We start from the raw sequence: 25,971 nt of genomic DNA, 5'->3' as shown, positions 1-25,971 counted from the left end.
CCCAAGGCCTATACGCTGTTTAAATGTTTGGCGAGAAAGATATTCACAGAGGTTTCCTGCGCAGAGAGTCAGAGCTAACTGCAGGAGTGTGGTTTGCATATATGCATCAATGTGATAACGTAAGTACTTTCCATTGCATAATTTTAAATGTTTTATGTTGTAAAGGTTACACATAATTACCTTCCTTCAGTTTCAATACGTTTCTTACCACTGACCACGGCGCCTCACCTATCACATCTCTTACACTGCCATAATCGTTCGAGATGGGATGCAGAATCGAGGCCCCACCTCCAAATGTGACAACAGCAAGGTTTTCCTCCTGTTCCAGATCCTCCGCAGATTCTTCTATGTCTGGTTCGAAGACACATTATTTCACATTATAAAATACGTTAACTACACACGAGTGTTTGTTTCTACAGTCAGCAGAATGTCAGGTGTATGGTGGACGTGGATCACTGAGACTTAGCTAGAGATGTGTTTATAAAATTTGCGGCACTCCCCGATCTGAAATACGTTAAACAGAGCACAGGTTACTTGTAACTTTAACAATGACTTCCTGCTTTGCTCGATGGACAATCATGTTTCTGAAGAGATTCTCATCACCTTCAACATTAACAATACGTTTCTTACTATCAATGAACACTTCAAGGTGACGCTTCATGTCCTCAAGCCCCTCTTCCCCAATACTGGATGATGTGTCTAGACACAAGACGGTGTTCATGACGCCTCTCGCTTTTGGATGCGGAGAACCCTCTGTCAAAGGAACCAACAGATATGTTGGCAGTGTGGTTGTCAGTGTCGTCTCTGCATCAATTTACAGTACATATTCACTTTGCAATGCGACATTCTTACTTATATGTGGTTCCTAAATCTTGTATTACCTTCATCCAAAGTCTTCTCCACACAATCCCAGATTTTGCCCACTTGGTAATGTTTGGCTAGAGCTGCCTTAATTTCAGCTAGTACTTCCCTCATCTTCCCTCCTTCTTCCAAGATCCCTTTGTCACCAGAACATCCAGACCTTCTAACACATCACAATGTATGTGTACCTTTGACAGTAAACATCCACACCTTCTAGGAGAGCAGACTGTATATGTACATTTGATAGTAAACATCCACACCTTCTAACACAGCAGACTGTATGTGTACTTTTGACAGTAAACATCGACACCTTATAACACAGCAGACTGTATATGTACTTTTGACAGTAAACATCCACAACTTCTAACACAGCAGACTGTATATGTACCTTTGACGGTAAACTATTGTATAATTATTACTGATGTTAATTAAAAGTAAATGTCACGCAAATTGAGTTGGAATTATTAGTATGTATCCATATAAGTTTTATATATCGAATATACTGATTTATACTGATTTATTTATTTATGCCATACAACACCTTCTAATCTCTTTGGAATGCGTTGGTGCACCAGGTTCCCGTTCATCGGGATTTCCTTGAACTTGTTCCTCTCTTAGGCTGCTATCTGAAGTGTCAGTGCGTTTTGGGTCATGTTGGGGACCGCATTTACTGATGTCAAGCTCCTTCATCGGAGAAGATGTCTCTACAGAGGAATGCTCGCTTGGTTTCGTCTTGTCATTAACGGACACAAGCTGACCAAGGGTTACCAGTGGTACATCGTTCTCGGAGTCGCCTCTGATGCGCTGTGTGATCATGGACAGAGCCTCTCGGATTTCATACGTTTGTTCTCTTTGCTCCCTTGCGTGTGCCTCAATTATTCTTCTCTGCTCGGACATCTCATGTTCCAGAGAAATGAAACGTTTCCCAATGGATTCCTGATTTTCGCCTTCGATGTCTTGTAGTATTGTATCTGTAGATCTGTGAATGAAAGACACGGGTTAATTATTGGCATGCTACTAATTCTCTAACATACATATCCTACTCCTCCATCTGGTATTGCTAGAACAAAATCCCATATTGGATACATTTAGTCACAAAGCAACTCACCATGCTAGTAGAAACGGTATAACTGTACAATGTATCGTTCAAAGAACATTTTGTCCATTGGGTCGACAAACTTTAATTAACACGTTACCACACGACTGCTTATTGGTATACTGTTACATTTACACATATATGCATTAGAATGATGTCAGAGTGGTAAATACACGAAACCCAAATAGATATTAACAGGGCCCTTCCTGGACACATGTCATAGCTTAGTAAGTAAGGACCTTACACTGTCCGGTCCATACTCTGAGGACACGGAATGTTCATAAAATCTGTTCGGAATGCATGGTCTGCTTGGAGGAAACACTCGCGCTTCAAGACAGCACAGGGTGGAAGGGATGAGTTGAAAATCTTCATCCGCAGCTGCACTGGAGGCAGGATGCTGCAGCTGGAGGACATCATTTCCTTGAATATGGCCTGCAAGACAGTTGAATTCCGGGCCATTGACGCCATCGATTCTCTGTCGTTGTGTTGCAGTATGAATTGGAGAGGAGCATATTTGACCGCAACAAGTTTGGCATCGAAACTCTTGAACAGGTCAGATAGAAACTGTTGCAGCATGGATGTATTTCGGGCAAGCGATGTTGCCACCTCGTGTTGCAAGTCCAACTGTTCCTGGGAACTCCTGGAGAGAGTTACCGAGGACAGTACGTATGAAGCATCCGGATCGTGTTCCCAATGGATGCAGATCAGTGGTTCTGTCTCTGAAAGTAACATAAGAATGTAGATGTATTAAATAAAATAGGATAGCATGGGATTAGGGTGTGAAATATAGGGACCAGTTCCTGAGAGCATTCCGAACATTTATCATTTAAAATCAGCTGATATTAAGAATTATTATTACTACAGTATATTTATATAGCGCACATATCCACGCAACTAGTGCATGCTCAGCGCGATGGTAATTTCCCCATCGATCGCTAGATGTCAATCTCAACGTCACATTATGAAGATGCGATAAACTGACGGGCTAAAAAAACACGTAACCACTCTGAAATTGAAATCTCCAATAATTCCAAATTCAGCTGCAATCACGATCACATGAAAACACATCACCAAAACGCAACAGTGAGTTTTCCACTTGCTTGTCCAAATATGGTTGACATGATTTTCGCGCAAACAGGAAAAAAGTTGAACGGTTGTAAAACCAATGAAAACGAGTTGTCAGACATTCACTCTTTTAAAAACGCAACAAAATAATCAAGCAGACTACGTGTAACAGTATGAGACCAGTATCTGCGCACGCGACATCTCAGAAACCGCTTCCCATTGGCGCAGAAACCGCTTCCCTATGGTGGCATTACGAGCGGCGCATGGCTTGGGTTACCGTGTGTAAGCAAATGGACAGTAGCCAGACGACTGGGGTCCTATGAAATCCAGGCTTACAGACCTTTCCTTGAACAACAGTTGACAGCCGAATATCGTCTGTGCAGACTCGGACGGCTCGTCGTTGGCCGCGACGTGAGCGGAGGAGGGGCTGTACTCAGATGAAAGCAGCTTCTCTCTGTTCATTGTGTGTTATGGATCTATCTTTCGTGGTTATTTCACATTTTTTTAAAATCTGTGGTGGCCGTCAGTTTATACACAGAGATCTTTCTGTCCTTACCCTCAACCTCCTCGTCCTTATCCAACATCTCGACCATGTCCTGGTTACATGCAATATCAACGACCACTGGGCTGTCGGTGGGAGATAAGGCAACGCCGTTCCGTATTTCTCGAAAATGAAGTTCTGTCATCATAGTTCCTTTGTTTCAACAACAACTACCTGAAATAGGATGAAACGACACGGTATAATAAACCAAGCAATGAAGCTTCAGAGAAGCACAAATATGAATAATGATGATTTTATGACGCTGTGAAAAAGTTTCATAAGGATGATTAAGTAATGTCCTTGACAAACGACTGACGAAACCTCTCAGTTCCCATCTTATCTCTTTCCGTGTTTATTAAAATTGTGAAACGATGAGCTTAAAGAGTGGCCTTTGTGTGTGTGTGTGTGTGTGTGTGTGTGTGCGCGTGTGTGTGTGTGTGTGTGTCTGTGTCTGTGTGTGCGTAACTGCGTGCGCGCGCGTGTATTCCGATCTGGATTGTGCCATCGATACACGGCGTCGCAGATAGCTGCCAATGTCTGGGCTCCACTGTTTGCAAACTGGATTATTTCTGTCTGTTGCGTCAACAGAATTGACTGGTTGGCCTACGCCCCGAGTTCTGTCTGTGTCTGCAAATGTATTACACATTTAAAAGTACTTATAGAGTTAGCTCCCTTGTGTCACAAAACGACAAGAAATGCGGACGAAATTCAAGCAGAGTATCAAAGTACATCCTCTTAAAAGATATTCGCCAGATGAGGTGTGAACATAATCGTATTATTTCTTCCAAAACTAACATTTCAGCACGTCGGGACTGGCAACACTGTGAGTATAATAATGCGATGCTCGATTTACAATATAAGCGATATAAACTCACTTGTTTCTGCCTCCTTTCACTTTCGTTCCCTTGTAGTTTCCTCATTTATAAATAGATTTTCATCACGTGTCACTGATGATTGTAATGATCAAATAATTATACTAAACAGACATCCCGGTTTCACGTTTCGGACTTCGGGCTAACTAATATCCTTAAATGATAACATTAAACGACAAGCAAATCACTGCGTATGTATATGCACAAAAAGACACATTCACCCATGTATGTTATGTACCCAAACAGATACTTATACGTGAGACAGTTGGCGGTACATGGGCGCTACACTTGCAGGAACTGAGTTACATATGAGCAAAACGCCGTGCATGCTATCACTCTTTACAGTCACTGCACTTTCAAAGAGACGAATATTCCCGAGAAACCCAAGCAAGGACTTTCCACCAGTGCTAAATATAGATCCAAGCTGTCAATGACAGTTTGGGGTCATCTTGCGCTACTTCCTGGTACAAACAGGCCGTGATGTGATTGAACAGTGCTCTTGCATGCATCCATCGTCTAGTGATGAATAAACAAGAGATTTTGTTACAATGTGTAGAAATCCATTTTCATCGTTACAATGTTTGCTTAAAACCAACCTTTAGTTTTACATATATGTCGAAACTGTTTCCGCTGATCAAAACAAGTCATGACATAGATACATGCCCATGGAATACCTTATTCATTCTTTTCACTGGTGGCTATGGTAACGTTTCACAAATCAGCACATGTCCATGCATATCAATACGTACAAGAAATTCACCTGTCTGTTGAGGAACACGTATGGTAACAACACCCAGGTCAAACTGACCAACTGAACCTTTATCAAATACTTGAATACTTTATGTCCTATATATGGATCCACATCATAGAATTAAACAACAAACTGGGGATTTCCAGTACCCCGTCATCTGGATACTCTCACAAGAACAGCGGGTAAGAAACATTACACAGTCAGACGTATGAACACGTACCACTAAAGGAAATAGCATATCTACACCTTTAGTATGCACTAACTACTTCGATGTATATGTGGGATTAAACCAGTTTTGATTTTTCATTTGTCTAGTTTCGGTTTGCTCCACCGTTAGTTATGGCGACTGAAACCACCACTTCACGGGAGTCATTAGTAAATCTCACTGGCATGTCAAAGGTCAAAAGACTAATATTAATACCATATGTATTTATTACAACACATGTATTACAACACATGTATTACAACGTAATACAGTTGTTCATTATTGGACGTGTTGGTTATGCCATACATACAATTGTTAGTTTTAAGATATTGTCATGTATGTATGTATGTATGTATGTATGTATGTATGTATGTATGTATGTATGTATGTATGTATGTATGTATGTATGTATGTATGTATGTATGTGTATGTATGCATGCATGCATGTATGTATGGAAACATCTGTCATTAGTATGTATGGCATAAACATCACATGTCCAATAATGAACAGCTGTATTACGTACCGGCATGGAACGTGAGGTCAGATGTCCACATGCAAATGTGTGTTGTTTCAGATAAACGCCAAAAAGAAGATTAGCCTGGCAAAAGTAAGATTCAGCATGGCAGAGGAGAACATCGAAATAAGGGGACGGCGTAACAAGCTGATGGTAGGAAAGTCGAATGTATTAGTGGACAACGAAAGTGGAGCTGAGGTCAAAGGTTTGTATAAAGATTTGTTCAACTCTGCGACTGAAGATGGGATGAAAAACTTTGATTTTTACGTTGTTGTAGCACATGCACACAATATGGCCAGCATGATAATGTCTCCCTACTGTCGTATCATGAGGGACCGCACGCCAAACCTGCATATTTTTATCATTTGAGAAATGACATCTTTATTTTTGTACATGTTCAACAACATTAATAATATGTAAGTTACAAAATAAGTTCGCATATCTTTACAGACTACAGATTTAGTACACATATTTACAACCTGTCCCGGTTGTGGTAAACATATTACAGTATGTCCTGGTTCTGGGATGCAACCTGTCCTCGTTCTGGTAAACATATTACAGTATGTCCTGGTTCTGGGGTGCAACCTGTCCTCGTTCTGGTATACATATTACAATATGTCCTGGTTCTGGGGTGCAACCTGTCCTCGTTCTGGTATACATATTACAGTATGTCCTGGTTCTGGGATGCAACCTGTCCTCGTTCTGGTAAACATATTACAGTATGTCCTGGTTCTGGGATGCAACCTGTCCTCGTTCTGGTAAACATATTACAATATGTCCTGGTTCTGGGGTGCAACCTGTCCTCGTTCTGGTATACATATTACAGTATGTCCTGGTTCTGGGATGCAACCTGTCCTCGTTCAGGTAAACATATTACAGTATGTCCTGGTTCTGGGATGCAACCTGTCCTCGTTCTGGTATACATATTACAGTATGTCCTGGTTCTGGGATGCAACCTGTCCTCGTTCTGGTATACATATTACAATATGTCCTGGTTCTGGGGTGCAACCTGTCCTCGTTCTGGTATACATATTACAGTATGTCCTGGTTCTGGGGTGCAACCTGTCCTCGTTCTGGTATACATATTACAGTATGTCCTGGTTCTGGGGTGCAACCTGTCCTCGTTCTGGTATACATATTACTGTATGTCCTGGTTCTGGGGTGCAACCTGTCCTCGTTCTGGTATACATATTACAGTATGTCCTGGTTCTGGGGTGCAACCTGTCCTCGTTCTGGTATACATATTACAGTATCTCCTGGTTCTGGCATAGACATTTACGATATGTCCTGGCTCTTTTATACATATTTACGATATGTTGTGGACCTTGTATAAAATATATTATATGTCCTGGTTTTGGTGTACATATTTCTAATCTGTCCTGGTTCTGGCATGGATATTTCCAGTATGTCCTGGATATAGTATGCATATTTATACTCTAAAAAAAACAAACAAACACAAAATGAAATTAAAAAATGATACAGTTTTGTACACATATGTCATGCTTGACCAAACGCAACCAAAAATGATTTTGAACGGTTTTATCAGTCAGGATTGTCATGATGCGCGTGGATGTCATGCAGCACGAATATCAGACACAATGATTATTCCTCACGTGCAAAACATGAGTACAGCATGTGACTATAAAAGACCCAAATGAATGTCACAATTCCATCCACGATTTTTGCAAGTATTGTACACGAAAATGGGATGTTTCAACACTGCTGATCGAAATGAGGAAATTGGACGATTGCAAGCTGGCGAATCAAAGAGTGAGGTGACAAGGATCTTCAACGTTGATCCCAGCACAATAACTCGATTGTGGGTTCGATTTCGTCAAACAAGTTCGACAAATGAACGTCCAAGATCAGAAAGACTTAGAGTCACCACACCTGCCCAAGATCGGTACATCCGGGTAACCCACCTACGTGACCGCCATCGTACCACCCGGGACACAGCACAAGAACAGTTTGGAGCCTGAAGAGTATCCGATCAGACAATCAGCAACCGTCTCCGAGAAGTAGGAATGCGTGCCAAACGTCCAAAAGTTGCCCCGCCTTGACACGAGTACATCGGCGTCGACGAGTGAGATGGTGTAACACGGTTCTGTCATGGAATCAGGCAAACAATAGGCGCATATGGTTTAGCGAAGAATCCCGTTATCTCCTCAGGCGACGTGATGGTAGAGACAGTGTCTGCAGACGACGTCATGGCCGTTTTGCTCTTAACTGCATCAAATAGGTGGACAGATCTGGCTAAGGTAGTGTTATGTGTTATCTCATGCACCCGCAGATCGGAACTTGTGCTTGTCCAAGGCAATCTGACGGCCAATCGATACATCAATCAGACCGCACGTCCTTCACCTTGTTGAACGTCAACAGCAGCTCTTCCAACAGGACAGCGCCAGGCCCGACATAGCACGTGTCACCGTCGACTACCTGGCCAATAACAACATCAATACCCTCCTCTGGCCCTCCAAATCCCCGGATCTAAACCCAAATCGAACACCTATGGGATCAGATCGATAGACGGGTACGTCGACGTCGACGTCGTAACCCACCACAGAATCCTCAGCAGTTGTTCCACATGCTGCAAGATGAATGGAGAAGGATTCCACAGCAAAACATCCAACGACTAATTCGATCTGTACCCAGGAGGTGTCGGGCAGTGGTAGCAGCTGGAGGTGGTCATACGATATACTGACTCCAATACCACCTGGTGGACAGCAGTAATGACTGTCATAACTGTTATTCTCATGAAATATGGGCAAGATAGCAATGCATTGCTCCACAAAATTTCAGTATGTATCTTTGTTTTCCGCTGATCTACACGTCCTTGAATAACACCAAATTTTCATTGATATTTGGGTTGTGCGATTCTTTTTGCAAAGAGTGTACAATGTGACCTGGTTCTGCTATACTCATATAAGCGATAAACATATGGTGTGTTGGAAATCGGAAAAATCATAGACGCTCTAAATTTGATTTAACATCGAACACGTAGCCTGAGGATCTAAATTAAGAAAATAGAGCTATTATAATTTTGTTTTATACCTCTATTTTTTTATACACAGTGTGTTTATCTCCATTCTACCTTAACCGGGTTATTAAGATTTGAAAAACGAATTATTTACCGTTCGACATTTGTCCTACACAGTAGATCATCCATCATCATCGACACAGTCCGATTTGAGGAGGACAATCTTAGTGGATGGAGAGGAAAATGAGGTGATGCGTGGCGACGACAATACATATGTTAGAATTAAATCAAACACAGGTATGTTTTGGGGACGAACACAGCTAGATAAAACTCAAGTTAAACTGTGCGTCAACAATGGTTTAATGTGGTGTGTGTGTGTGTGTGTGGGGGGGGGGGGGGTCGTTGAGGGAGAGATGGTGTTCAATGCTGTGTCTTGTGTAATCATTATAAGCCCAAAAGCCCTTGGGTTGTCCAGGTAACATAGTCATCATTTTCATTGTGTCACCTAAAACCATTATGGACGTACACATTCACCTGAGCTTGTGCGGACGATGCACTTCACCATCACCATGCGCTGACTGTCACAAGATGAAACCAACCTAATCCAATTCATGGACGACTTTCTGTATATTTAGCGTTGTTTTCCTAAAGTGAAATGTTTCTCGCCATTTGCTGTATTACACAACTGCCAGTTGTAAGATTATGTAAAAATGTGCGGTGTATTGTGAGAACAAATGGCTATAAACAGTTTATCATGATCGGAATTTGTACACCATGTTAATACTCGTCAATGAAATGACCTTTTTCAATTTAGTTGATATAGCTATGAGATATGCTTCTGTTTCTCCTGCACTTGGTATTACGTTCTCTTAAACAGTTAAACAATATTGTGATCATCACCTTTCATGATCGTTCATAATATTTCAGATAGGACTTCGCCTGGTGACGTCAGTCATCATGGCGAGAAGACACATGTGACTGCGGGAGGCACAAGGCGCACGTCGATGAGGGACCCAAGGGACACGAAGATGAGGGACCGAGGAGGCACGACAATAAGGGACCCAAGGGACACGAAGATGAGGGACCGAGGAGGCACGACAATAAGGGACCCAAGGGACACGAAAATGAGGGGCCCAGAAGGACCACATATCACAGAAGAACCAAATGATTTGGTCAAAGAAGATGATGTACCTAACATTCATTTTCGCAAAGAGGTGGAAGGCAAACTCGTTCAGATTGGAAACTGCTGTACCATCGTAGACATCCGAATTGATGACCAAGCTATGGACAGATTGGCAAGCGGCGGTGAACTTGCAGGTACTGTACATACAATATTGGTGTCTCACACCCTTCGGTGATGAGCGAATGCTTGAACCACTAGGCTACTGTACTGATGATAACTGATAAATAAGTGTTAATAAACACCATGAGGTAACATGACGTTTGATGACACGTTCCCATATGCAAAGGCAGCCATATCGGAAGTTATTTGTCAATTATTATTTTATTGTATTTGTTTTATGTTTTTATTTCCCCATAGGTTAGGTGAACAGTATGGAATACATCACATGGCATAGAATGTACTCAGACCTACGGTGTGGAATACATCGTGCGGCATAGCAATGTCCACAGTTCTTAAAGCATAGAATATATCAAATGGCATAGAAATGTCCACAGTTCTTAGAGCATAGAATATATCAAATGGCTTAGAAATGTCCACAGTTCTTAGAGCATAGAATATATCACATGGCACAGCAATGTCCACAGTTCTTACAGTGTTGAATACCCACGTGGTGTAACAATGTCCACATTTGTAAATTATTTTATGAAATTCTCTCTTCATTGTCTCAATTTTATGTGCATCATGTTGATTCTTATGAGACCTTTGTGAAATTTGTTGTACACAAACGTTAGAAAGGTTTCAGCATTTCTTAAGTGAGCAGCATATTTCATGATAGTACAGAAGAGGATGGGATGAATGAATATTGAGGCGTCCTTTCAGGAAGGTTCGGCGATGGGAAAAGTATCACATTCACTTGGGAGTCTTCCGAAATGACGATCAAGAGAAATATTCACTTTAAAGTTTCGGAGGTTATTGACAATATTTATGACTTTTTACTTGCGGGATTTAAAGAAGACGATTTTTGTTTCTCACGCAAAATGGTACAAGACATTTTTAAGGAGTACAAAGCTACCATGAATCGGATATTCTTCGGATCTATCGTGATTGAAGTAGCGCATGCTAGCCAACAGTCAGTGCAGGACATGGAGAGCAGGCCAGGCCCACTTATCAACATGTTTAAAGACTTTGTGTTCCGAATTACCAAGTGTAAAGTTGAAGTTGAGATATCCTTTGAGAGCGTACCAGCATGTGAACCCATGCCGCGTTCCAGACATGCACTGTCGACAACAGAAGCAATAAGGTAGGTGGATTAAACCAAACCAAATCTGTTTCCAGGAAGCTTCTCATGCCTCCATTTCGCTGTCAGTTCACACAGACACAATCATATGCTGGTCATTGCTTCGAAACAGGTGGACTTCATGCTGCATTGCCAGATTGATACCATTCATTTGTTATGTTATCATAAGATATTCAACCTCGATGCTTAAGTGTTATCCGTACTATTTGTATTTCCACACAGTTAATATGATGTGGTAACAGACAATAAAATAACAACGTTTGAAAAAAATAAATGAGTTTTTGCACGTAAGCCACTGTGTCAGTTGTTGCCAGAAACGCTCAGTTAATCTTTTTGATCTGTTGAATATATTATGCAAATGTTTTGTGGTGGTGTGTGATCTTGTGCATAGAGCGCTGGTGACAAATCAGGTTAAGTTAAGCAATGTTGGTCACGGATGGGTCACGGATGGGTCACGGTCTGACAACATCACTTCTGGGAGTTTCTAGTCCCATCCCACTACCAAACACCTCTGTTGTCACAACTTAGGCAAGTGAGTGTGTTAGAAATTGCTCCTGTTCACCCAGTAGTAAATAGGTAGCAGATGGTATGTCAATATAACATCACAGGCGTCATCCGGGGTAAGAATATCCATCATGTTGCATGTTTTTACAGCATGCCCCTGTGACGTTCAACGCTATGTAAGTGGATAGCTATTAATGTTCTTAAGATTTACGTCGGTCATTTCTGGTCATTTGTCAGGGGACGCCATATCCACACCCACACAAACACCCACAAATACACCCTCACTCATACCCCCCACCCCCACCCCCACCCGACACACACACACACAGACAGACAGACAGACACACACAGAGACACAGACACAAAACACCCTTACCCACACTCACAGCCTTACCCACACCCACAAAAACATCCTCACCCACACCCACTCCCACACCAGGACCCAAGTCCACATCCACACCCATGGGTTTGCAAAATCACTTTGTAAACTGCAGCTGTGTAAAGTGCACGTTAAGACTGGCCTTCCTTCCTAGAATCCCTCTCTCAGAAGTAAGTAGAACAACAATAGGACGACGTAACCATGGTTGAAAATGATAATCGCGTAAATACATCTGCACGTTGGTCCAAGGGAACAGGGATGTACTGAATGATCATGTGAAATCTAATGCTATCTTTCTCCAACAGAACACAAGAGCAGGAGGACAACGAGCTGTACTGTCTGTCAGGTACACGTGCACTTACGCGACCACTGTATATTCAAAAGAGTTGTGGAAGTCTTTCTACAGATTTGCTGTACTAGTTTGATACCAAAACTATTATAGTGCAAACGTTTCTAAGTAAACTGGCGACGCATAGCTTCGTTTATACATTCAACATTCCGTCTTTCGCAATACCCAAAGTAAATTGAGATTCTTTTATACATGGAAGTATGACCCTTTCCTTGCATAGATGAAAGTATTCTGTATTCCACCATACAGACGGTCAAGGATTCAGGAGTCACACTGACGTTTCATAACCGAGGTTATCTATTCCAAATCAGGGAGAGCATTTGTCTTCAGGAACCCATGTTTTTCATAAGAGGCGACTAACAGGCTGACATTGTTGACACATGTCATTGTGTCCCAACTGCGTAGACGCACATGTTGTTGGTCACTTGATTTTCTGGTCCAGAGTCGATTATTCACAGACCGCCGATATGTAGCAGGAATATTGCTGGTTGCAAAACTCACTCTCTCTAAACCGATATTTATCTCCAGCTGTTCCGAAGTCGATAGTCGGCCCAAAGTGTGCATGAAACGATAGTGAAAAGTCGCAATTTGCACTACAAATTATTAATTTCTTAGATAGTACGAGGAATGTGACATTAGACTGAGTGCGGGGCTACCTTTCAATATCGGTTTCATTGTTCTAACCCCAAACCCGATAAAGAGATATTTAGTGGTAGCATCTGTAAAATGTTAGGAATCTCTCGTTTTGAATTAAAACATAATGTGAATGGTTTCCTTCCAGATGATGATAACCATAATGCAAAGGAAGCAGATCAATTTCTACAAGCAACTCAGATCAAGTCAATCTTAGATAGTGTAAGAAGAATACAAAAGCAGGTCCATGAAGTTTGTAATGAAGGGGCTCCTACCGCAGCTAATGTTGATGCAGCGCAGTCTTATCCTTCGGACATGGCAGGTCTTGAAAACATTCCATGTCCGAAAACCTTACAGCCTGGCATCTTTCAGTCTGCCGTGGCAGCAGCAGTTCAAGAGCAGCGCCATGGAAACGCTTTTGTACGGTGAGGTTTTTGCATATGTTGCTTTTAAGACTTGAATCATATGGGGTATTTACCTGACACCTCTGCGCTAACTAACTCATTCAAAGACGAAATCATTATTTGATATTTCATTTATGAACAGTTAAGGCAAATCATGCGTGCCTTTTAATTGGATTTATGTGAACAATTTATGTCCTGGTGCCTACTTTAGGACATGTAGCAATAGGTAATCACAACACTATGGAGTAACACTTTTTGAAATATAGTCAGTCAGTAGCTGAACCCCCCAAAGCGTCGATGCCTCCCACTGAAGCTGAGCAAGAAGGTACATCACGACATCTATCGGACGTTGGTCCTACACCTGCAGCAGATCTCACTGACCCACATCCTACAGGAGGTTCAGATCTCTGTTACTCTACAGCTGCTGAACAAGGATCTGTAACACAGTAAGGAAGATATCTCTAAAGATATCCATATCATATATCACAACATATCAACAATAAAAGAATCGATTTCAATCACAATGTCCTATTTTGTCATAAAAATGTTTTACTAAGTGGCAGTGTTTTTAACGAATCTGTTTTTTCGACAGCTCTGCCACATCTACAGGCGGTGCAAAACCAAAAGTTAAAGGTGAGTGATGGCTGTTACATTCGGTACTAGTCATCTGTGATAGATATATGTACGCGCCAAAGTGTGTGATGAGTAAACAGAATCAAGAGGGGCTTTGTCAAAACTTTAAAAAAGATTCCCGAAGATAACATGAGTTGAAATGAAACACTACGAATTTGAAAACAAATTTGTCCATGTTTTGATATCCACGCCGTTGTTTTCAGGTGTGTCAACAAACAAACTGATGACACTAGCAAGATCAGCGCTGAAAAACTACTCTGAAGCAGACCTAATGAAGATAGAGAAGTCAGTACAGTTAGCCCTTGAAGATGGTAAGAGGTGGATACACAGCAACGGTGGGCGATAGACAGCCCATCGAGATGTTTCAGAACGCAAACGTCAGTCCATCTGCAAGTTACGATGTGGAAGCCAAAATCCTCAACCGTGATATAATTTCGAGATAGAGAGGGGGAAATAATTTTGTGAGGATAATTAAATTAAACTGTGTGTGTGACAATCGTAACGAACCGGAACAACACTGCTAGAATGTAAATGGGTTGGTCACGATGTATCTAATATGCCATTTCGGCAGTTTGACAACTTCGAGGTAAATGCTATGAGAATGTCTGTGCTGAGGTTGGTGCTACCTGTGTCAACAGATTTGTCCCCTCGAGCTCATTCTCTTGGCACCATCCTCTGTCTCGACTGCTCCCAAAGTATGACTGGTGATGCCTTCCGTCAGATGAAGGACATCGCGGAGACCTTCATCAGTGGTAAGTTCCCAGGTTTTTAAATTAACCATGCTGCATTTCAATGCTCAATCCGAAACGTAAACAAACGAACAAAGTAGAAAGCATTTTCACAATATTCCATAATAACCATGAGCTGTACGATTCTAAATGTTACAAGCATGTGTATATGTGTCACTATCAAATAGTCTGATAGCGGGTGTTCAATATATACACCAGTGGCTGGTCTTCACAGATCTTTTCTATTTCTAGTCAGTGTGGGTAAATTACTGAAGAACGACTTAGTAATCTGAGTGAGTGAGTTTAGTTTTACGTCGCACGTAGCAATATTCCAGCTATATGGCGGCGCTCTGTAAATTATCGAGTCTGGACCAGACAATCTAGTGATCAACAACATGAGCATCGATCTGCGCAATTGGGAACCGATGACATGTGTCAACCAAGTCAGCTAGACTGACCACCCGATCCTGTTAGTCGCCTCTTACGACACGCATGGTCGCCTTTTATGGCAGGCATGGGTTGCTGAAGGCCTATTCTACCCCGGAACCTTCACGGGTTCTTAGTACTCTGACTATAATTGAATGACATAAGGTCATCGATACATCTGAAACACCAAGGTCAAAATCCCAGTCATTGTTATTGTGTACGCCATCACATTATGTTGACGGCGATTCTCTTATACCTCTAATCTTTTCATGCGTTCAGGTTATAAAATACATTTAAGTCAACTATAGAGGATCGCCAAATTGAAAACTATGTAGCTTTATCTTCTAAGTTCTGTTTCAACACTCGGTATGATATCACCATCCTATGTCCAGGTATTGAGGATGTCGCTGAGAATGATAATATGGAAGAGAACGTCGCTGTGGTCAGTGTGTCCGGCCGAGCAAGGGTGGTTCAACAGCTTACTAACGACTACTCCAAAGTCAGAGATGCTCTCGGTCAGTCTGAATCTTTGTCCTTCACTCCATGAACAATAAAGTAGAACTTAAATCAACTGTATGAATTAATGTTTACTTTTGTCTTTTTTCAGAGACATTAAAACCAGAGGGAAGGTCACCACTTTTCGAGATGTTGATCGTCGCTATGGCAGCTAGCCAAGGGAAAGGTAATTCGTTACAAATTATACCCTACTTTATATGATAACATTTTACATCTGATGATCCTATATACATGCTGGTATTTAGTATGCCAACGTTTCAAGCCAACATAACTGGTAACGTAATGCATATTAAAAAAACATCTTATTAAAGAGCAAACGAGAGTAACTAAAACAACGAGCACACTGCTTGATCCCATTATTATATCTGAAGATGTTGATGTTTTAGAGAGTGGTGTTATAGATTTATGTCAAAGTATCAGTGATCACAAAGGTACATATATCACTGTTGATGCTCATGTAAATACCAAGTTAGCCTATAAGAGAAAAGTATTATGTTATGAAAGAGGTGACTATGAGCAACTCAACGCTATGATTAATGGGACAAATTGGAAATACATATTTAGTTGCTGCATGAATGTTAATGAAGCCTGTGCACAATCTCAACCGCTTTATTTCATTGTGCATTCCTTCCAAAACGGTCACCATTCGACCAACTGACAAACCCTGGTTTAATTCAGAAATTCGAAGGGAATGTAGAAAAAGAAATAGAATGAGAAAAAAGGCTAAGAAAACAAGCCGTCTAGTAGATATCCTGGCTTACAAGAAACAAAGTAAATAATATGAAATGTTATGCAAAGGATTCATTTTATGTCAGTCTTACAAACGATTTTTTGCTTGATTTGTACTGCAGTAATAACAATTCCTACTGGAAATTACTTCGGTTCTTGATTAAAGATTCAGGATCCGTCACTTGTATTCCGCCTTTGAAACAAAATGATGCAGATGAAAATCCAACTTTGTTCACTGATATGCAGAAAGCAGAGAAACTTAATCAGTATTTTCAGTCTATATCTAGTATTAACGAAGTAAACACTGATATGCCATTCTTCCACAAACGTACTGATTTTATTTTAGATTGTGTATCTATTTATGTAAATGAAGTGTCTGATATAATCCAATGTTTACATCTCAAAAAAGCTTCTGGCCCGGACAGAATCAGTAATAAGTTTCTTAAAAATGTAGCACATTCAATAAGTATTCCACTATGCATGTTATTCAATCAATCATTAAAGACTAGTATATATCCAAGTGTGTGGAAAGAATCAAATGTAATGCTCTTATTTAAAAAGGGCGACCGCTCAATGGTCTCTAACTATCGACCTATATCCTTGATCAGTTGTGTGGGCAAGGTGTTTGAGAGAGTGATGTTCAAACATCTGTACAACTATTTTCATGTAAACCAATTATTATATAAGTACCAATCAGGATTTCAGTCTGGTCATTCAACTGTCCATCAATTAATTGAAATTTATGACCAAATATGTGAGGCCTTAGATGATAAAAAACACTATTGTATGGTTTTTTGTGATGTCTCTAAAGCTTTTGATCGTGTGTGGCATAAAGGTTTATTGTTGAAATTAGAAAAGTACGGAATTCATGGCTAGCTGATTACATAAGTAATCGTTCACAAAGCGTCTTTATAAATGGAGCCCTATCCAAGCCGAGATATTTACAAGCTGGTGTCCCACAAGGGTCAGTCCTCGGTCCTTTCTTATTTCTTGTTTATGTCAATGACATTGTTGATGACTTAGACTGCTTGACACGATTATTTGCTGATGATTCGTCGCTAGGCTTATCTTCTCATGATCATCTATTCATTGAAAGAGAACTGAATTCAAACTTGGAAAGACTGCGGGCTTGGTCAAAGCGATGGCTTACAACATACAATCCTGATAAAACTGAGGCAATTATTTTCACCTTACATAAGAATATTGAGGCACTCAATCTCTACTTTAACGGGGTTCGGGTTAAAACCGTTGAAAATCATAAACATTTGGGATTAACGTTTTCAAAAGATTGTAAATGGTCTGACCACATTGATACTATTGTAAAAACAACTTCAAAAATGATTTCTTCTCTACATAAACTCAAATTATTATTACCCCGCTGTGTATTGAATAGAATTTATGCAATGTTCATAAGACCCCATTTCGAATATGCGTGTGAGGTATGGGATGGGTGTGCTCAATACCAAGCAAATAGATTAGAACAACTGCAATTAGAAGCAGCAAAAATTGTAACAGGTTTACCCAAATATACACATCATGAACATCTGTATTATGAAACTGGTTGGGAATCTTTAGCAGAGCGTAGGAGAAAGCGAAAACTTTGTCTTTTCTACAAAATACAGCACAATATGGCACCATCGTACCTTAATGACCTTGTTCCTGGGAAGGTAGCGTCAAAAAGTAGCTATAATCTTCGTAACTCTGACGATATCTCGCTTCCCTTCTCCCGTTTGAAGTTTTCTTATAATTCGTATTTTCCATCCACAATTAGAATGTGGAATGCATTTCCAGTTGAAGTTAGAAAAAGCGTGTCACTGAATTCTTTTAAATCAAATATTGTTGTAACACAAAACACAGCTCCCAAATACTTTGATTTTGGACCGAGAATCACTAATATTACACTTACAAAACTACGTTACAAGTGTAGTCAACTGAATTACGATCTATTCCGTGCTGGCATAATAGATAACCCTAAATGTTCTTGTGGATATATTTGTGAAAACTCTTATCATTACCTATTTGACTGTCAACTATATACTCAACAGAGATCTGCCATGATGGCTAATTTACGCAGTGTTACCAATGTTACTATAAACTCTGATTTACTGTTACGTGGCAATGCAGATCTGACTGATCATGCAAATCAAAACATATTTCAAATTGTTCAAAAAAACATGCATTTGTCAATCAAAAAGATTTTCTTAATTATTGCAATTGCCCCAATCTTTCTCATCTTTCTGTTCTTGTCTGTCCATCTTGTATAATGAATGTAAATAATATTATGTAAATACTACGGAGAAGGTGTTCTAAGCTGTAACCAATCAATCCAACCAATCCTTAGTTGTACCCAATCCTTTTCTCACGAATAAAATATGTTTAAAACTAAAAACTATTAAATCATTGATGACACTGATGGAAGTCAAGCAATGGTAACCTCTTTGAATTACCCGACACTAGGTGGCGTGCTAAAGGTGTACAAACACCTTATCAGGCCCAGGATTATTGTCATCACTGATGGAAAGTTGACTGACGAAAAACAAGACAGCGGCCCCGATATCCAGTCAGACAGCGTGAGTTACTCTCACAAATATTCCAGTGTTGCTTCAGCTAACTCCTACAAGTTATTGGCTTTAATGTTGGGCATTCTGACGTGGTTGCCACTTACGAAACAAACAGTGATAATCACTTCCATGAACAATGTGCCAGATGATCTTCTTTGAGGATCTATTGTTCAAGAGCCCTTAACGCTCATTTACACAAGGGAGGTAATCAAAACATAAGCGACGTTAAATGAAAAATTGTCTCCCTTAGACTTCTAAGTTAGAGATTGAGAAATCTAAATGATATGGCTTAAGTGAATAGGACTGCTTAAGTCACACCTTGCATTTACAATAATTATTTTACACATTTTCAAGTATATGATCATGTAATGAGAGAACAGTAGTGATATGAAACGACCAGAGGTTTCTGTAGTCAATCAATGTCTTAGCGTATGTTGAATTTACTGGATGATTAGTTTGTGAATGCAGAGAAATCTTGGGATATGTTTCAGGCTAAGGTTCCTATTATCCGTCTAATAACAGAACTAGGATCCAAGAAACACAAGACCACGCCCTCTCCTATTGTTTGGATTCCAGTCGGAGACGCAGATAAAGTAAGATTTGGTCCTTGAATGTGTCTTTATATATGGTTAAGTATATTTTCCTAACGCTTCACATAAATCGTAAAGTAACCACAAAAAAAAAAATCTGCACTTGAAGGCTTGAGAACAAAATCGGATCGTGAGAGTGATCTTTTTCAGGACTTGCTGAACTCTCTAGCAAAACTTGGTAACGGGCAAGTAGCAGAGGCAAAGGACCTACCAAAGTTGATCCGTTACTATAAAATACAGGTACCGTTAAATTATAGATTCTGAAATATTAAGATATATAATAACAGAGGGAGTCAGGTACTATGTTGGAACCGGAAGGAGCGCCTCGCCAGACTTAAAATGCCCAATATTGTAACCTAATTCAACATATTACGGAAAAGCACTCAATTTCTGTAGCGGCGGCCAGACGTCACATGTATGAGTTCACAAACGACACACATTGACAATGAATGCATTAAAGTGCTTATTTACCATAAATGTGCAAGATGGTTGCGCTGATGATATGATTCCATTCCAGGACAGTATCGGCAAGATCTATGCTTGTGTCCACAGCAACATAGAGGTCTATCCTGATGTACAACAGGCCATAAAGCACGTAGCGCGCGGCATTGCTGGGGAGGTCAATCCTAGTGACATTGTAAGCTCTGAAGACTATACGTAATCTTCAACCACTAGGGATAGTTATGTCCAAAGTTCTTAGAAGTGTCTTATTAGCAAAAATGATTAACTGACTTAGGGAAGATATATCTATTCAGAAACAATAAAATTGTACTCATTCTAATAACTTACATCAAGCCCAGTACAGATAGACTGGCAGATATTCGTCGGATAGACACACGCACGCACGCACGCACGCACGCACGCACGCACGCACGCACGCACGCACGCACGCACGCACGCACACACATGTGTGTGTGTAGCCACCCTTTTAAGGGCTATGGGAGACTATAATGCATTATAAAAACAAAAATATGATGAAAGTAAATATTAATATATAGCAGGCTTTTGTACTATAATAGACATTGTGTTTAAAAAGTGAAATTGACTTGTCATCACCACAGAGATCTAAGACGTTGGGACAGCTATAAAACACATTTTCGTATTCCTTTCACGCGAGTCATTACACATGGGGCAGTACAACGGAACATGTTTTTCATCCTCAACACTCTCACTACACTGAATACATACCATCTCATTCACATTCACATTTGAATATCTCCCGGTTTCCGAATACAGAGGAGCAGTACATGATCTGAATTTGGAGAAGGCAGGGCGGTAAGAACGGGGCATACTCATGTGCACATAACCTTCACAGCTATACACATCCTTATACATTTGATAGGTTCATAAATTGTTACCACCCGTTCTACCGCTTGGCTTGCTTAATAACTCATACGAATCATTCACATACTTCTGCATACAAATATTTCAAATATCACATTGTCACATACCCGTTTAATACCAACATCAGCTTCAACACTTATGCTCGAATACTCATGTTTGTCGTAAGAGGCGACTAACGGGGTTGGGAAGCTGACTTGGTTGACACATGTCATCGTTTCCCAGTTGTGTAGATCGATGCACATTCTGTTGTTTACTGGAACGTCTTCTTCAGATACCGCCACAATGAAGCTGAATATCACTAAGTGCGCGGCGTAAAATGAACTGTTTTACAGGATGAGATTGTAGCTGTTGTACGGAACAAGATCGCCAGTGAGAAGGGAGACATGAAGCCTGACGACTTCGACAACGTGTACGAGAACCCTGAGCTTGAACCACTTGGGAGCAGAGTAATGAGAGACAAGGACTTGCAGGAGGAGGATCAGCACTCACAGGATGTGGGCACTATTATTAACCACGATGAGAGCGAAAGTAAGTTTAGGTGCCGCTAGTCACCAAAACACAATTATATGCGATCTGGCCATTTTCACACTTTCATATAAAGTCGAAATCATTTTTAAGGATGTTCTGAGGCCATTATGGAACTGGAGTAAGTTTTCGCCATATTCTGATCACAGCCATTACATTTAGTCCCTGCTCTCTTACACTGTGAAACACTGTAATTTTTACGGCACACTGGAATGAAAGCATGGTAACATGACTGTCTTAACTCATGGTGATGCATCGTATTCCTGGAATGACTTTTGATGATAAAGTTTTTACTGTATTCAGAAATACAAGAATTAAAGAGCAGAACAATTTCTACACCACATGTAGTTAAGTCCTGGGTATGCTATGCTGATATTAGGACGTGTCTTTTGTGGTAGAATGCATATGGTCCTTATAGATAAAGAACTAATGGTGGTCATCATCCTGTTCCACTGTTCCAGACTGGGTGTGGGTTCTCTGGGATAGTGGCAGCACCAGTCGGCATCGCTCCGATTTAAATAGTGTCTTTGACGTCGTACCAGTTGACGGACATCCTCGCGTCCCAACAGAACAGTTCCTCCAAATTGGAGTCAGAGTTAAACGAGGTAAACACATGTCTGATTAATACTGCCTGTTTTATACAATCTTTGAATACTGTCTGTTTTATACTTGCTAATTCGTTGTAAATCGTAATGAACAATTGTGGAGGCATCCACTGACTGAATTAACTTAACTGTTAAAAGAAAATACTAAATCATATCTATCCCGGTAATACACTTTGTTCTCTCTCTCTCTCTCTCTCTCTCTCTCTCTCTTTCTGTATATATATATATATATATATATATGATAGATACGATAGTAACGGTTCAGTCGATTAATAAGGACTATTTGTATGGTTGTGCTTGGATGACAGGTCAAGGCTGGGAGTCAAAGAACTATGACGGTGGAGAGGGTAACACTGGCGTCGTTATCAGAACAAGGGGTGATCAGGAAGTGAAGGTGGGAATTAACTTTGGCTTCGTGTCTGCTCTGCTTCATGCATTCCAGGGACATTAGGATTGTTGAAATGACTGCAGTTGGTCTACTGTACACTGGGACATCTGGGCTGGTACAAAGCCATATAACCACCCTTGAATGTAACTGCGATGAAGTAAACTTGAAAACGTATTGGTTGTTTCTTGTTTAACGCCGCGCTATTCCAACCGTATTGCGGTGGTCTGTAATTGCTGAAGACCAGTTCTAACCCGGTACATCAAGGATCTAAACTTGAAGAAGTTAAGTGCAAAATGAACAGTTCAGCTGTTGCGACCGACAAGTAAATGCATTGTAATGGTTGTTAACACAATCATTGTGTTGTATAAAATTTTGTTGTATAAAAGTACTTTGAATAACTTCTTTCCGTTGAGGTTTTCAGCTGATTTCAAAGGTCGATCAAAACCAAGATTAAAATCGTAGTGATCGTTGGTCTTATTCGTAATTTTCACGCAAGAAAGAACCAGAACAAAAACGTCAATAATTCAAAATATAAACAGGATTCTTCAAATCTGGCATATTTTTTACCTTACCGACAGTTCTATTCATAATTTAACAATGTATAGAAGAAGGACACATTTGTGGACACATCAGTTTAGACACTTTTATAACAATCTGACATCTCTTTATCCTCATCAGGTGCGCTGGAGTAACGGCAACATCAAAACCCACAAGTTTGGACTGGATGGAGTATACGAGCTGGAGATATGGTGAGTATTTAAAGCAACACCTTGTGTCCAAAAACTACAAAACAATGTAACATTAGATTTTCACATATTCTATAGACAAAGAATGCTCTTTAATATTGATGAGGGTATGTTTACAGAAATGTAATTTCAGAATATAATTGTCTCCAATCGAAACCTCAGTTCCTAAAAAACCTTGGGTAATCCCATAACACGAATGCACACACCATACATGTCAGCCTGAGTCGGGCCCTCGTCTGCTAATCCATCTGATAACACACTCACACACTCACTCACTTCGAAGGATCAACAATACTCCAAAGGTATGTGGCACTGTGAAATATGTGTTTCAGCAACCCTCTCTTTCACAAGAAACAAACAGATGGAGAGAGGATGTTCCCAGGACGACCCCGAGATACAGGTAGGTTTCATTACAAGTACACATAGTGCCACATTAGTAAAACTGGATCTTGGGAAACCTGATCCAGGTATGTGTTTGTTTCACACGCGCAGGTGCGGTGCCTCACAACTGAAAACAAACCTCGGGAGATAGGTATGTGTTTGTTTCACACGTGATGGTGTCTTGCTACATAAGTGAAGGAGAGATAAAGGACACAGGTATGTGTTTGTTTCACTATTGTACGTGTGGTGCTACATAAGTGAACACTTGATCAAGGACACAGGTATGTGTTTCTTTCACACCTTTACGTAACGTGCTGCACAAGTGAAGACTAGACCCGAGGACACAGAGTTGGTCTGATGTTTTGATTATGTTTAGCGTTTCATTGAGTATTTTATGTTTATTACTTTTCTAGTTAGATTGCAAGTCATCGGTCCACTTTTGAGCAAAACGGACTGTAAAGAGCTAGAAAGGTAACTGTTTCAGGCCTGGGAAGCCCACACGCAGAGGAGGAGGAGGACTCTCGCCCGGCCGTGTGGAGATGGCACGACGGCCATCAGTGGAGATTGTACCAGGACGACCTGCAGGTTAAGATTCACCAAGAGTACAAACGGAAAAAGGACGGGACGTGTTTAGTGAAGAAACGGGATGGAAGGTGAGTAACTAATCTCGATCGAGCATGTCCCCAAAGTCTTTGTGCTGTAATGGGGAATGAGCAATGATTTTCAGTTACGTCATTGGTGAAAACGTGTACCTTTACCATTTTCAGCTACCGGATATACTTCAAGTCGATGCAAGAAAAATCTTTACAAGAAAACATACGCCATGACGTACAAAGACTCCGTAAGCGTCTATTTCATCATACTAATAAATACAACTATCTTTGAGATCTCTTAAATTGTAACAGGTATTTGACCGAAAATTTAGTTTTGATATAAAAAGCGATATTTTGAGAGAAAATACTGAAAACCTTCGGCCTTTTTATTCTAATAAATGATACGCGCAACATAAGGTTACAAAATGCCAAATTTACGAAGGTGTTTCAGATCAATATGACATTGTGTTTGTGGTATATTTCAGATGTAGACAACGGGGAACTTGCAAATCTGAAAGTAGCGGAATCGCTCCAGGATTAGCAGACCTGGCACCAGGTCTGGGGAAAGCCAGAAATTGAAACTTAAAGAAAACGCAGAGTTTAGTTATTGATTACCCGTGAGTGAGTGAGTGAGTGAGTGAGTGAGTGAGTGAGTGAGTGAGTGAGTGAGTGAGTGAGTGAGTGAGTGAGTGAGTGAGTGAGTGAGTGAGTGAGTGAGTGAGTGAGTGAGTGAGTGAGTGAGTGAGTGAGTGAGGTTTTACTCCAGCAATATCACGGTGTCCGTGTGGAGAATGGAATATGGGAGGAGTTATACGGCTGTTTACCACGTGCACAGCGGTGAACCACAGGGTCATAGGAAGGGTTCTAATAAAGAGAATACTTATATAATGGCTAGACTAGATTCGGACCACGTTAATGTTTCTGGTCTAGCGAACTGTGGCGCCAAAAACAAAGGGTAAATGTGATAGAATCAAATGAAAGGACTACAGTGGTGAGCAACTATCAACGTAACAGAGGCAAAAACAAAAGTGTTTATATATTTTTTTAAAAATGAAAACTATAAAACACAGTAAATGGCATATGGAACATATGGTTGACTCTCCATGACAAAACGATATCAAAGTGGAGAGTTAAATTTTTGCTATTGTTTTTCATACTGATTTAACTGAGAGTGAATATTGTTACCATGAACATTATTCAGCCCCTTTTGTTCTAAAAACATCTATGCTTGTCGTAAAAGGCGACTAACGGGATCGGGTGGTCAGGCTCACTTACATGGTTGACACATGTCATCGGCTCCCAGTTGCATAGATCTATGCTCATGCTGTTGATCTCAGGATTGTCAGGTCCAGGCGCGGCGATAAACAACCATCCAACCAAAACCAAACAAAACTTATCGAACATCATGTTATTTTGCTCTTATTCTGCCAGTGTTATTGAAATAATGTCCTTCCGATATGTAAATTTATAAGAAATACTGTGACGTCAGAGGCTGAAGGCACAAAATGACTGTCGTGGGAACATATGTATACTGTCCATTCGCCCACACTGCAGATGAATGTGCAGACTCTTTGTCCTGATTAACAGAACAAGTTTTTATTATGTATGCCTGACATAAAACAATGTCCACTTAA

At 40.5% G+C, this 25,971-nt stretch overlaps 2 protein-coding genes across 7 annotated transcripts in view; one reads left to right on the top strand and one right to left on the bottom strand.

Moving 5' to 3' along the window:
• LOC137278212 (uncharacterized) overlaps window positions 1-5,263 on the bottom strand; it is an 18,395-nt gene extending 13,132 nt beyond the window's left edge. Inside the window, exons 1-7 of one of the 5 annotated variants that reach the window (XM_067810424.1) lie at window positions 5,185-5,263; window positions 3,579-3,737; window positions 2,202-2,676; window positions 1,403-1,840; window positions 882-1,021; window positions 631-753; window positions 229-351 (exon numbers count right to left, since the gene is read on the bottom strand). In XM_067810424.1, the coding sequence (XP_067666525.1) occupies window positions 229-351; window positions 631-753; window positions 882-1,021; window positions 1,403-1,840; window positions 2,202-2,676; window positions 3,579-3,711 (1,432 nt within the window). In that variant the 5' untranslated portion in view covers window positions 3,712-3,737; window positions 5,185-5,263. Of the gene's footprint in view, window positions 1-228; window positions 352-630; window positions 754-881; window positions 1,025-1,402; window positions 1,841-2,201; window positions 2,677-3,578; window positions 3,738-4,438; window positions 4,746-5,184 lie in introns of those variants that run through there. The other 4 variants (XM_067810422.1, XM_067810423.1, XM_067810426.1 and 1 more) reach the window with 4 other exon arrangements.
• Window positions 4,311-25,971, top strand: LOC137278210 (uncharacterized). Of its 2 annotated transcripts, none has more exons than XM_067810420.1 (25): window positions 4,311-4,386; window positions 5,967-6,111; window positions 9,061-9,180; window positions 9,811-10,200; window positions 10,886-11,306; window positions 12,492-12,532; window positions 13,317-13,593; window positions 13,839-14,018; window positions 14,165-14,205; window positions 14,409-14,516; window positions 14,844-14,957; window positions 15,752-15,874; window positions 15,967-16,041; window positions 19,062-19,174; window positions 19,657-19,758; window positions 19,906-19,995; window positions 20,273-20,392; window positions 21,432-21,627; window positions 22,086-22,229; window positions 22,538-22,623; window positions 23,296-23,366; window positions 23,696-23,763; window positions 24,229-24,397; window positions 24,512-24,585; window positions 24,823-25,971. In XM_067810420.1, exons 2-25 carry the CDS (start codon window positions 6,012-6,014, stop codon window positions 24,876-24,878), a joined length of 3,279 nt encoding a protein of 1,092 aa, XP_067666521.1. In that variant the 5' UTR covers window positions 4,311-4,386; window positions 5,967-6,011; the 3' UTR covers window positions 24,879-25,971. The 2 variants fall into 2 exon arrangements, with proteins under 2 accessions (XP_067666521.1, XP_067666520.1); XM_067810419.1 differs by lacking the exon at window positions 4,311-4,386 and adding an exon at window positions 5,312-5,368.

This window comes from Haliotis asinina, chromosome 3 (assembly GCF_037392515.1).
Source record: "Haliotis asinina isolate JCU_RB_2024 chromosome 3, JCU_Hal_asi_v2, whole genome shotgun sequence".
NCBI lineage: Eukaryota > Metazoa > Mollusca > Gastropoda > Lepetellida > Haliotidae > Haliotis > Haliotis asinina.
This window is presented reverse-complemented; position numbering and strand designations above follow the sequence as displayed.